The sequence below is a fragment of the Peromyscus maniculatus genome, chromosome 18 (assembly GCF_049852395.1).
Source record: "Peromyscus maniculatus bairdii isolate BWxNUB_F1_BW_parent chromosome 18, HU_Pman_BW_mat_3.1, whole genome shotgun sequence".
Taxonomy (NCBI): domain Eukaryota; kingdom Metazoa; phylum Chordata; class Mammalia; order Rodentia; family Cricetidae; genus Peromyscus; species Peromyscus maniculatus.
In genome coordinates this window covers 16281659-16295021 of record NC_134869.1, presented here as the reverse complement: position 1 = coordinate 16295021, position 13363 = coordinate 16281659, and the positions used below count along the sequence as shown (strand labels likewise).

Here is a 13363-nt window from a genome sequence, read left to right as displayed (position 1 = left end):
GGCGTTTTGCTGCCTTTCTCCCCGTCTTCTGGCCGTTCTTTCCACCCCCTCATGTGCTACGTCCCCTGGGCCTTAGAGGGAATGGTCTGAATGTCTTGTTCAGGACTCACTGGTCACTTGTTCTCAGCACCCTGTCAGTCATGAGTCTGTACTCACCACCATTTCATTGTGAGTACGCACTGCGTTTTTATCACCACTCATCCGTTCATGGACTCATGGGCTGATTCCATCGCGCGGTCAGTGCAGAGTCCTGAGCTGAGCAGATCTGATGTCCTGTTGCTCAGAGACGGGTGTGTGACTTGTGTCTTCACGTGTGAGTGTCGCTAGCAGTGGGGACAGGCACCACTCCACTGGTGGGAGAACCGCCCGTGTTGATGGTGGCTTCCCCACAGTGCTGTGAAGCCAGTGTCACGGCTGGTTTGCACAGTGACATGTGGAGAGCAAAGGTCCTGAACACTGATGCCAGACAACAGCGTGTCAAGGCCATGGCCGTGTACGCTTTTGTCATCGGAGAGAGTAAGCTGTAAAATTAGTTCATGCCCCAAAGGCTCCGGGGTTTTTCTCAGCTTGTTGTAGGGTATCATGTTGGCAAGCATATGCTTTTTGGACCTTAATGAGAAAATGTTTTATTCAAAGATTGTTATTTAAAGCACACAGCGTCTTAGGGTGCACAGGGGCCCCATTACAGTGCAGTGACCTCCTCAGAGTGCGACGGTGTGGTTTAGATCATCTCCTGAGGTGTGGAATTTTATCACTCTCTGGCCAGACGCTGAGTTAGGTGCAGAAGCAGGTACAGTTTTGGTGGATGTAATGAAATGAAATGTGTTAGCTTTTGTTTTATTTCCTAAACTTAAGCAGTCGCTGCCTTGTTCGTCCTACTAACAGTGTGACTTTTCATCGATTCTGTGTGATGTGACCAAATATTAGTGTGTGTGTGTGTTTGTGTGTGTGTATGTGTGTGTGTTCGTGTGTGTGTGTGTGTGTGTGTGTGTTCGTGTGTGTGTGTGTGTGTGTGCGCGCGTGCGTGCGTGCGTGTGTGTGTGTGTGTATATATGTATATGTGTGTGTATATGTGTGTGTGTATATATGTGTGTGTGTGTGTGTGTGTGTGTGTGTGTGTGTGTGTGTGTGTTCGTGTGTGTGTGTTTGTGATGCGTGGCTGGCGACCTGAGACTTTCTCCCAGTGAAAATGACGAACATTGTGAAAACACAATCTTTAGCTACTTCCACACTGTGAAAGGCCCATTTACCTTTTTTTTTTCCTTTTGAGATGAGATCTCATGTAGCCCAGGCTGGCTTCAAACACATGATCCTCCTGCCTCAGCTCCAGAGTACTAGCATTATAGGTGTGCCTTTCTTCCCAGCATCCTCCTGCTCTGGCTCTCCCACCCAATCTCTTCCTGCCCAGCTGTAGGTCAGTCAGCTCTTTATCAACCAGTGAGAGTAATACAGAGTCACAGTGTACGAAGATTGTTCCACAGTACAGTGTAGCCACAGTTGTCCCTGGGGAAAGTGTTAGGGGTTGGCAGCTTTTTCCCTTTCCTTATCTTTCCGTGTGTGTGTGTGTGTGTGTGTGTGTGTGTGTGTGTGTGTGTGTGTCCCCGTCCGTCCGTCCGTCCGTCCAACCCTTGGCCTGGGACATGGTAGCCCTTATGAAGCTAGGACACTACTCCAGGTCAGAGAGAGTAAACATGGATCTTTTCAGAGGCCTTTGCTTTTTGTACTAGTGTGTGGCTGCTCCGGAATATGGCTTAGCGTAGTTCATACCTCGGTTCTCAGGAGCTGGTTAGTTCTGCAGCCCTGCACAGTCCCGCCAAGCCCCGTGGAAGCCTCGCTTCCTCTCAGTACAGCTGTTCCTCCTTATCTCTGGAGGCCCAGCAGGCCCTGGGCCCTGGACAGTTTCCTGCTGTGCTTGTGGTAGGTGTGAAGCATGCTTGTCCCAGCAGAGGGCAGCAGCAGCCAGCTGGGAGTCTCCCACACCTGTTCTTACTGTTAACATAATCTTTAGCCACTTCCACACTGTGAAAGGCCCATTTACCTTTTTTTTCTCCTTTTGAGATGAGATCTCATGTAGCCCAGGCTGGCTTCAAACACATGATCCTCTGTCAGGGACAAGGACAGAATCTCTAGTTAGTGGAAAAATACAGACCCCCAATAAGACAGGGAACTAGATCATCTTACAGTCAGGTTGCCTAGCAACAGGACATTGAGTCAGAGCCCTTGACCCTCTCATGTAGATGTAACCAACCGTCTTATTAAATAAGAAACACAGAACCAGTGTAAAAGAGAAAGCCAAGAGGTCAGAGCTCAGAGCTAAAATCTCACCCTTCCTCCTGCGGTGGTCCCAGCTTCCCGAAAGAGAGCTATTTCCCTGTGTGTAAGTCGGTTCATAGTCATTATGCCTTCTCATTGGTTGTAAACCCAAACACGTGACTGCCTTGTCACTGTCTGTATGTGCAGCCCCCCAGGTCTTAAAGGCATATGTCTCTAATGCTGGCTGTATCCCTGAACACACAGAGATCTATGGGGTTAAAGGCATGTGCCACCACCGCCACACTCTTGCTATGGCTCTAATAGCTCTGACCCCCGGGCAACTTTATTTATTAACATACAATCAAAACCACATTTCAGTACAAATAAAATACCACCACACTCTCACCCTGTAAACATCCTATACAAACATCCTGTTAGCTTGCCCCACCTTATGCAGATGACAGCTTCTTGCTCCCCTCACCCTGCGGAACTATATAAACCTTTGTGGAAGAGAAATAAAGTGGCACCTTGATCAGAATCCAGACTTGGTGTCTTTCCTTTGTATCTCCTGTCCCTACATTCCCTCCTTAGGGTGGTCGAGAACCCGTTGAAGCCCTGCAGGCGGCGCAGTCCTCCTTCTCAGCTGCAAAGTACTAGCATTATAGGTGTGCCAAACTGTGTGCAGCTCAGTTAACTTTTTATCTAATTTTATAGACTTGCCCCCACCCCCTTTGGTGCAAAATGGAAGCTGGAGTTTTTAATTTAAAAGCCTCATAAAAAGTCAGACATTTGTAAAAAATTTCATTAGGTAGAGTATGTTTATATGACTTTTAATCTAGTTGGAATTCTAAAGGTGTGGGTGGAGAGTTAAAGCAATTTTGTGTTTTTGAAACAGCTTTGGGATGTGAGATCAGCAAATGAGAAGCAAAGCATCAATGTGAAGCGGTTCTTCCTGAGTTCAGAAGACCCTCAAGAGGATGTGGAAGTGATAGTGAAATGTTGCTCCTGGTCCGCAGATGGCACTGAAATAATAGTGGCAGCAAAAAACAAAATCCTCGTAAGTTTCAGCTTCCGTTACACGTTTCACTTTCTAGTTTAGCTCTGTGATTTGGGCCAGGCTTCCTAACTGGTCATAATCTTTGGAGCCCTGCTCTCTGGGGGATTCAAGGCCTTGAGAGAAAAGGTCATAGTACACAGGTCAGAAATGCATTTTACTTTCCCAAGAAAGACAGCGTGAAACAGCATATTGAAGTCAAACACTACAAGAACAATTTGTAATGTCAAGTCAGTGTTCTTCCAATGTATTATTTTTTACTTTTTCTTTTTTTTTTTTTTTTTTTTTTTTTTTTTTTTGGTTTTTCGAGACAGGGTTTCTCTGTGTAACTTTGAGCCTTTCCTGGAACTCACTTGGTAGCCCAGGCTGGCCTCGAACTCACAGAGATCCGCCTGCCTCTGCCTCCCGAGTGCTGGGATTAAAGGCGTGCGCCACCACCGCCCGGCCCTACTTTTTCTTTTTATGTCATGGGTTGTGTGTGTTTTTGCACCGTGTGTGCAATGCCTGTGGAGGCCAGAAGAGGGCGCTGAATCCCTGGAACTGTAGGTATGGATGATTGTCAGCTGCCATGAGGGTGCTTGGAGTCGAACCTGGGTCTTTTGGAAGAGCAACTGTTGCTTTTCACTGCTGAGTCATTTTTCTAGCCCCACTTCAGTTTATTTGAAACAGAATACTTTCTTCATCACTTAAAAAAATTAAAATATTCACTATTGCTGGGAGTCTTAGCTGGGATCATCCTTGTAGATTCCTGGGAGGTTCCCTTGTGCCAGGTTTTTACCTGACCCCAAAATGTTCCCCTTTTCCAGTAGTCTCTTCCCTCCACCCAGTCAGATCGATCATGTTCCCATCCCCACCCGCCCTCAGTCCACTCATGAAATCTCTTCCCAGGGAGATCTGACCATCCCTCCAGGAACCCTCCTTGTAGCTTGGTCCTTGTGGGACTCCTAACACTGGGAACAGGGGTAGTCTCCGACTCTTTTACTGGCCTTGGGGACCCTGCTCCTCATTAGTCGGTCACCTTGCCCAGCCCACGGGGAAGTGCTTAGTCTTACTGCAACTTGATATGTTGTATTTTGGAGACCTGCCCTTTCGGGAGTGGATTGGGGGTGGGAACAAAGGGGGTGTGGGTGGCAGGGACTGGGAGGAGAGAAGGCAAACTGCGGCTGGGATGCAAAATAAATAAATAAATAAGTAAATAAATAATTTTATTTAAAAAATTAAAATAAGCCGGGCGGTGGTGGCACACGCCTTTAATCCCAGCACTCGGGAGGCAGAGGCAGGCGGATCTCTGTGAGTTCGAGGCCAGCCTGGGCTACAGAGTGAGTTCCAGGAAAGGCACAAAGCTACACAGAGAAACCCTGTCTCGAAAAAACCAAAAAAAAAAAAAAAAATTAAAATAAAAAAAACCCAAATTAAAATAGATTGACTTTGGTGATTTTTAAAGTACCTAAAAAAAGACGTATGTGTATGTGTTGTGTGTCTATGTGGTTACGTACATGTGAGTGAGTGGAGGTGCCTGCTGAAGCCAGAGGCATTGGGTCCCCTGAAGGAACCAAACCTGTGTCCTTTTGAAGGGCAGTGAGTGCGCTTAACTGCTGAGCCATCTCTCCAACCTCTTAGTATTTTTGCTTTGCTTTGTTTGGTTTATCCCTTTTACAATTTGGTGACTCTAATAAGAGAAATACTCGTAAGAACTGAATAAGACAGTGAGATTGTCATGAAGTAAGTAAAGAGAACATAGCTTCCCTTTTTCAAATCTCATGCTAGCATCATGTTCTGAGTCCTCATCCACATACATAACTTCGACTGTAAACACCCAAGAGCTGTGGTGAACTGTTGCAGTGCCGTGGTGGTACTGGGGGAACCGGGCTCCAGGTACCACAGTGCTTCGTCCAGAGGTGGATTGTGAGGAGAGCCAAATCTTCTGATTTATGGTTCATGGAGAGTCTGTCCCATACTGACTTTAGAAGACCTGACTGGTGGCTGTTACTGTTTTAAACAACGCGAGTCAATGCGACCGTATATTTATGTATAAACTCACCGAGAGACTGCTTATTGACTGAGCTGGTAATTGTGAATCTGGGTCCTTGGTTGCTTGTGGATTTATATCCCTCTAGCAGGAAACTAAGGAAAAAAAATTTTCCTTTTTGTCTTAAGTGTGTTAAAAATCTGTAAAAATAGAAAACAATCATTACATTTGTAAAATTCAAAGATTAAAAATTTGATTTTGTTGTGATAAAAATATATATATATAATGTAAAGTTTTCCATTTAGATTTTTTTTCCCCTGATAACTAAGGTGTGAATATAGGGTCTTGAAGATATAGGCAAGCACTTTATTATTGATCTACAACCTTGGCTCTTTTCCATTTTTATTTTGAGATAGCATCTTGCTAAATTGCGTAGGCTGGCCTTGACCACACTGATGTAGCCTAGGCTTGCCCCACCCCTGCAGTCCTCTTGCTTCAGCCCCCTGAGTAGCTGGAATGAAAGGTGTTTCCAAACCATTTTTAAATGTCCTTCATTGGCGTTATAATTGCACATAATGTAGTACCTCCATTACCACTGTATCTTTCTTTCTTTCGTTTTTATTTATTTATTTATTTAATTTTTTTTAAAGAAAGGATTTCTCTGTGCAGCCTGCCTGTCCTGGATCTCGCTCTGTAGAACAGGCTGGCCTAGAACTCAGAGATCCACCTGCTTTTGCCTCCTGAGTGCTGGGATTAAAGGCGTGCACCACCACTGCCTGGCTATATGTTTCCAAAGGTTTTCATCACTCACACAGAGACTCCATTACCAGTAATCAGCTAATAATTCTCCGTTCTCTGTCCCCACTCCCTGGTGACTAAGAACATGACACATGAATTTTATCTGTTCTGGAAATTGTACAGGTGGAATTATGTAATTCTCGGGTTACTTATGCTTGACTCATCTCATTGAGCACAATGTTTTTAAAGCTTATGTGTTCTGAGTGTGTCAGAACTCAGCAGTCTCTCTCTGCATATTCACTACATTTTTTAAAAAACTCCCTCCTCTGTAGGCACCTGGCTCCCTTCCACCTCTTAGGAATTGTAAATGATGCAGCAGTGGATGCTGAAGAACAGGTGTCTGTTTGGGACCCTACTTCTAATGGCATCTTCGTGCACTCCTCATGGTGGACTTGCTGGGTCACACTGATGACCTGCTGTTTCTGTCTTTGGGGAGGGTGGCTCTCCCACCGTGGCTGCATCCCTGCCTCTTCCGCTAGCAGTGCACAGGGTGTTCGTTAACTCCTCCACGTCCGCCACAACACCTGTTGCTGTCTTTCCATTTCACATTGTATTGTTTTCCATTGAAAACTTAGAGCCATTGAGATAGGTGTGAGGTGGCTTGATACACATATTCCAGATAACCAGTGACGTCAACGGCAAAAAAGCTTCCATCTCACTCCCTGGATGATGCTGGGAATGGAACCCAGTACGAGGCAAGGCGCCTACACTGAGGTGAACCCCCAACCCAAGGGGAAGATCATTTTAAGACATGTAGATCTGTTCTAGTGTGGAGGGAGAAGGCTATGTACTGTGTAGAACCCCTCATTTGAGACCCGTGTTGACCAGACCCCTAGTTACCGTGCTGAAAGAGTTCCTTAGGCTTGCCCTTACCTGTCTGTAGCGCAGGTTTTCCCCTTGCTTCTCCCTCGTTCAGATCCTGCGTTGTTAGTCTGCTCCTGTATCAGGCCTCTTCTCTTTTGTCATTCCCCAAGTGGGACGATTTCCTATTTCACATTTGCCATTTTTCCCCCTGTTATTCTTAGCCACTAATTTTTAAGAACACCCTGCTCCGGGAAACATTTAAATGTGGTTTCCCATCTTTATTTTGGCCTGCCCTGCTGTGCCCCTTGGCGTCTGCCTGTGTCCTGTGCTGTGCGCTCACTGAATGAACCTCGTGATGGCTCCCCTGGAAGCTCTTGTTTTCTTCCTGAGGACTGTCTGTGTCTCGGTCTTAAATAACTAGACCGTATCACATACTGTATGTGTGCATGAAGTATACACAGTCTTACCATTTGGAAAAACCTTTGGAAGAATATGTTCAGCATTTGAAAATCTTTCAAGAATTGAAATGAAGGTTGTATTACTAAAAAATAGCCTTTTTGGTTCAAAAATGGGAAGATGATTAATTGTAATGGAATAATTTGGTAGCTCTGGAGAGAACTAGAATTGGTGGAGCTTATTTAATTTCTGCAGGCCTTTGCTCCATATTGTTTGACCGTCTTTGCTCCTGGATGTACATTTTCTCTCTTGAGTCAGTAGCTTCAGGAGAACTTGACAGGTCTGCTCCTCCGCTCACAAATGCTTTGTTTCTCTTTAGGCCAGCTTGAGAGATTATCTGTGGTGAATTTTCCTCTCTAGCAGATAGCTTTCAAGATAAACTATATTTTAAAGTGTTATATACAGTAACCTGTGCCTTATTTATAGCGATCAGCATTTATGCTAGTCATCAGGAACTATAGGTTTTCAGGACTTACATTTTTCATTTGAGATATGAGGAGCATTTTTTAAAAATAAATTTAGATTCAGCATGGGTAATTTAAGATGTTTTGTTTTTATGGACATCTCTTTATTTTGACAGCTTTTTGATATTCACACTAGTGGCCTCTTGGCAGAGATCCCCACAGGCCACCACAGCACCATCCAGTACTGTGACTTCTCCCCCTATGACCATCTGGCCGTGGTTGCTCTGTCCCAGTACTGTGTGGAGGTGAGTAGATGAATGGACTCAGTGGAGTGTGGGTCTCTGGAGATCCACGGGTGGTAAAGAAATGGGCACCCTCAACCCTTGCCTGTTGAGGGTGCTTTCTCGTGAAATGGTCATAGCCTGGTCACATAGAGCTTTGGGGTGTTCAGTTATCTGACTAGCCTGACTGTTCTACTGTGACTGAAGTCAGTATTTCACAGTGATGGAGTGACAGGCCCATGTACAAGCAGTTATTGCATATCTAGTATGCACTTGGGACTGGGCCAGCAATGGATGATCACTGACTTCCTAGGTTAAGAGAGGGCATTTCTTTTAGTTTTACCCCGTGTGTGTGTGTGTGTGTGTGTGTGTGTGTGTGTGTGTGTGAGAGAGAGAGAGAGAGAGAGAGAGAGAGAGAGAGAGAGAGAGAGAGAGAGAGAGAGAGAACACACCTGTTTAAGCACATGTAGAGGCCTTACTCCCTTTTTTCTTTATTTCTTTAAGCCACTGACTGGTGGCTGGCCATGGAGCTTTGGGATTCGCCTATCATCACTCCTAAATGTTGGGATGACAGGCACACACAGCCATGCTTGGCTTTTGATGTGGGTGCTGGGGATTTGAACCTGGGTCCTCACGCTTGCACAGGAAAGTGCTCTTATCACTGGACCCTATCCCTAGTCTCTCAATGTTTTAAAATCGGCATATAAAATAATGTTAATATAATTTATTTAAAATTGTTTAAAATAATAGGCTATATTAATTTTCATACATGTAGTATATCATATACTTTGATGAGATATACAATTCTTAAATAGTATAGACGTGCTATCTCATAAGCAGTATAGACACAGACTGTATTTTTGCATGTCCGTTTGGTATACATGTGTGTCAGGGTGCACATGCAGAGACCAGAGAACATCGTCCTCTATCACCCACCTCCTTACCGCCCTGAGACAGTCTGTCACTGAAAGCTCACTGTTTTGATGAGACTGGCTGGTCAGGGAGCTCTCTAGATCTGTCCGTCTCTACTCCTTGGTGCTGGCTTCACACACATTTGTCTGCCTTTTCACATGGCGCGGGGAGTTCCAAACTCAGGTTCTCTGTTTGCGGAGCAAGTCTTCTCCACCTACTGAGCCATCTCCCCAGCCCCAGAAGCCAGTCTTCTTAAATAAGTGAGTTAATTCAGATTCTTCGATGATTAGAGTAGGGTAAGATGGAAGTCATATATCTGATTGCTAAGATTGCATTGTCATTGCCCAGCACAAATAAAGTAATGCTTATAAATTACTCGTTTATGTTTGCAATCTTGTACTTCCTAGTGAGTTTCATAGTCAGCCTTCCCTATCACTTCTAAGATCCTTACCTCTATCATTCTTAGAAAGCTCCAGGAAATAATAATGACTGTCTTCCTTCTTGAAATGTAAGGCTTTGCCGGGGGAGCTCCAAGTGACAGACGAGGGAGAGCGAAGAAAGAAAGGAGGAGCGATTCTTGAGAGTTCAGTTGTGGGATTACTTTCATTTCTGTCCTTTGTGGCTGCATTTTCCAGTTGGGACTCTAGAGATAAGGCAGGCTTTTCAGCAAGTGAAAACCGTTGGGCATGTCATGAAGTACTTGTTTTGTCCATGCTAATTCTGAAATCGTAGAGTAGGTCTGTAATTCAGAGTGTCGGGAGAGGAACTCAGGCCCATGTGGTTCTTCGTTAGACTGGAGTGTATTTGAGGGAGTCCAGCAGAACCCAGGGCACATGCCGCCGGGATGGCGGCAGACTCCGACAGTCAGTAAGAAGCATGGACAAGAGGAGCAATGTGTCCTGCTACAGTTAGCGTGCTCGTCGTCGTCGTCTACGGTCGGCTTTTGCAGCCAGTTCACATGAAGCTTGGATGACGGCATTGGATGGAAATGATCCTTGTATGGAAGCTGCTCATGTTCATCCTGTTATTTTTAGACTTATTTTAAAAGAGGTAAAACATGCATGACTCCAGATTCAAAGCATTCTAGTAAGTTGTTTTCAGAGAACCTCACTGTCATTGTTACCTCTTCCCTCCCTCATTCTTCCGTCTCATAGGCAGCATCTTCTTGCACATCTAAGCAGATTTCTGTATGCATGCACATGCGTGTCTGTATCCAGCTTCATATATTTATTTTTCTATTTTTTTAAAGACAGGATCTCATGTAGCTCAAGCTGGCCTCAGATTTATTATGTAGCCAAGGATGACCCTGAGCTTCTGATCCTTGGGCCATCATGTTGGGTTTTATATGGTGTTGGGGACTGAACCCAAGGCTTTGGTGCGTGCTAGGCAAACACGTTACCAACCAAACCACATCCCCAACATCTAATTTTTAAATAAAAGGTAATATATGTTCTTCATCTTTTCCCTGTTAACAGTATATCATAGAGCTTAGTTATTTGGGGGAGTATTTTTCTCACTCAATTTTGCATAGTGCCCCATTATGTGATTAATTATAATATATTCAAAGGTGTTTTCCTTATGTACAATATATTCATGACATTTTGTGTGAATGTGTGTGTGTGTGTGTGTGTGTGTGTGTGTGTTGTAGAGTGAACCCAGGGCCTTATGTTCACTAAATATGAGATGTACCAACTGAGCTATACACGGCAATTTTTGTTATTTCTGTTTATTTACTATTAAAAATGTAGTTGTTATGATAAATCATCTTATGCGTAAGCCAGTTTTAAATTTTGATAATGTGTTTGGGGCCTTTTTGTAGAAATAGTATTGCTGAGTCGTTCTTGTTATTTTTAATATTCTTGTTATTTTTAATATTCTTGTTATACTAAACTGTGTTCTTTGTTTGTTCTGTAGTTGTGGAATATAGATTCACATTTAAAGGTAGCTGACTGCAGAGGACATTTAAGTTGGGTTCATGGTGTGATGTTTTCTCCTGATGGGTCATCATTTTTGACAGCTTCTGATGACCAAACAATACGGGTGAGAAATACTGAGATTTTCATTTTAAACATTTGTTTTTTGTTTTGTTTTTTAAGACAGGGTTTCTCTGTGTAGCCCTGGCTGTCCTGGAATGTATTCCACAGACCAGGCTGGCCTCAAACTCAGAGATCCACCTGTCTCTGTCTCCTGAGTGCTGGGAGTAATAGCGTGTGCCATCACCTCCCCCGCTCTGCGCCGTGTGCCCCCCCCCACTCATTTTAAACATTTAAACTAAATTTATAGAGAGATAAATTGTTGGGAAGCCACGTTGATTCTATCAGTCTCGTTCATTCAGACATTTCATTGAATGTTACTGTGGGCTGGCTGCTGGGCAAGTTCAGTGAGTAAGCTGTTTATACACACTACACAAGATTCCAGGGAAGACTTTTGACTTCTTCCTCCTTAGCCCTCATATTTAATTAGGTGATAATTCTCATAGCTCATTTATTTTACCTGTTAATTTAATTGTCATTTATTTCTACTTTTCCTTCCCTACTGTCCATGTTCAGATCCTCATCATCTGTTATCTCTCTGGTATTAGGCTCTGCCTTGTTTCCTTTCTTACTTTACAGTATGCTGTGTCCAAGATATTTTCCTTATTTATAATACAGTCTCACTATTATTTTGAGACACACCCACATTTCTGGTTACGTCATTTTTGCTAAAAAAACAGATAGTGGCTCTTTTGCTCATCAAGGAAATAGATACTTGTAAGTCTACCATTCAGGTCCTCCACAGTAGGATCTTGTTTGGTCTCAGTCTGTCCTTTAGTTTAGCATTTCCCAAATACCCTGCTTCTTTTCCTTTCCTTCCATAGCCTCTTACTCTTGGAGACCTTACTTTCCTGACTCTCTACTTGTTGAAATACTCACCATCCTAAGGTCTGCTCAAGCCCTCTTTGTTTTGGGAAATATTTGTTTCTTTAAGGTTATGTAATCCTGCCGGGGGTGGGGGGGTTTGGGGGGGTGGCGGGGGTGGGGTGGGGTGGGGTGTGGCGGCGGCGGCGGCGGCGGCGCAGCACACCTTTAATCCCAGCATTCAGGAGGCAGAGGCAGGTGTATCTCTGTGAGTTCAAGGCCAACCTGGTATACAGAGCGAGATCCAGGAAAGGCGCAAAGCTACACAGAGAAACCCTGTCTCGAAAAAGCCAAAAAAGAAAAGAAAAGAAAAGATTATGTAATTCTGTGTCACTTTGGACAATTAAATTCTGACTTAAAAAATAGATTTGATTTAACTCTGTATTTCCAGTGTCCCATTGCCTCCTGATTTATTTATATATTTTAGAATTACATCTAGCTGTTTGAGTCCTGGAATCCTAGTTGGTGCTGGTAACATCAAAGACAGTGCTTTGTACAAATCATAGCTAAAATTTGTTCAATGCTACTGTAGGTCAGACATTGTACAAAGTACTGTGTACATGTACTGATTTACTGATTCTCATAGTAGGAAGAGAACGTGAAATGTTAGGTCCAGGAAAAGCCCAGAAAGGCCTGTGCTACTTAATGTGCCGTCTTACTAGACTTGACTTAGACTATACATCACTCAGTGCTTCCTTCTGTACAAGGAAGGAAGGAAAACTGTAGCAAAGCACAGATTGTTTAGTGATCTGTTCATCATGCACTGCTGTAGGCTCTGGTCTTAGTATAGATGGGTGTCAGCCGGTGCTCACCTTCATCAGGGTGACCTCCTTAATGGCACAGTTTTGTTAAAGTAGAGCTCCTAGAGACATTTTGACTGCAGAGCCCACAACTCATATAATAGTAACTATTTTTAACTATAGGGTGTGTTAATAAATATTTCTTGTTGTTATATAGTCTAATAGGTGAACTTTTTATAACCTAGGCATTTTAATTGTGAATCATAATTTGTTATCTTGCTTTAAGACTAAGAGTCATCTTTACAGTATCTCAGAGGGAGAACTGATGACATCTAGTTACTTATTTTCTTTATCTCTTACTCAGGTCTGGGAGACCAAGAAGGTGTGCAAGAACTCTGCCGTAGTGTTAAAGCAGGAGATAGATGTTGTGTTTCAAGAAAATGAAGCCATGGTCCTCGCAGTTGACAACATAAGAGGCCTACAAGTGAGTATGTTTTGGGAAAGGTTAGAAACGTTGTTTTGGTTGAACTCATCCCTTTTTTGTTCTGTTTTTCTAGGATCAAGCATAATTGTATGGTTCTAACAGGTGCCTGCTAGGTGTTAGTCGAGTAAATATATGGCTCTTGAGTTGAGGTTTGGATATGCCAGTATTTAGAATTAGATGCTATTTTTAAAAATAGCTTCCCCTTATTTAACCTCATTTCTCTCTTGCTGTCTTCGATCCCTTCCCTTGATTTGCATGGGGTCTTGAGAACACCACAAAGACAAACTAGAACTTGTTCACCACAGTGATTC

The 13363-nt window shown here is 43.6% G+C and overlaps 1 protein-coding gene across 4 annotated transcripts in view; it reads left to right on the top strand.

The window, feature by feature from the left end:
- Apaf1 (apoptotic peptidase activating factor 1) overlaps nt 1–13363 on the top strand; it is a 90224-nt gene that overhangs the window by 50790 nt on the left and 26071 nt on the right. For all 4 annotated transcript variants that reach the window (XR_013045828.1, XM_006979814.4, XM_076554623.1 and 1 more), the window contains 4 exons: nt 3149–3310; nt 7915–8043; nt 10846–10971; nt 12933–13052. Coding sequence is in view for 3 of the 4 variants with exons in the window: in XM_006979814.4 (XP_006979876.1) it covers nt 3149–3310; nt 7915–8043; nt 10846–10971; nt 12933–13052 (537 nt within the window). In the remaining variant the exon portion in view is untranslated. The remainder of the gene's footprint in view (nt 1–3148; nt 3311–7914; nt 8044–10845; nt 10972–12932; nt 13053–13363) is intronic.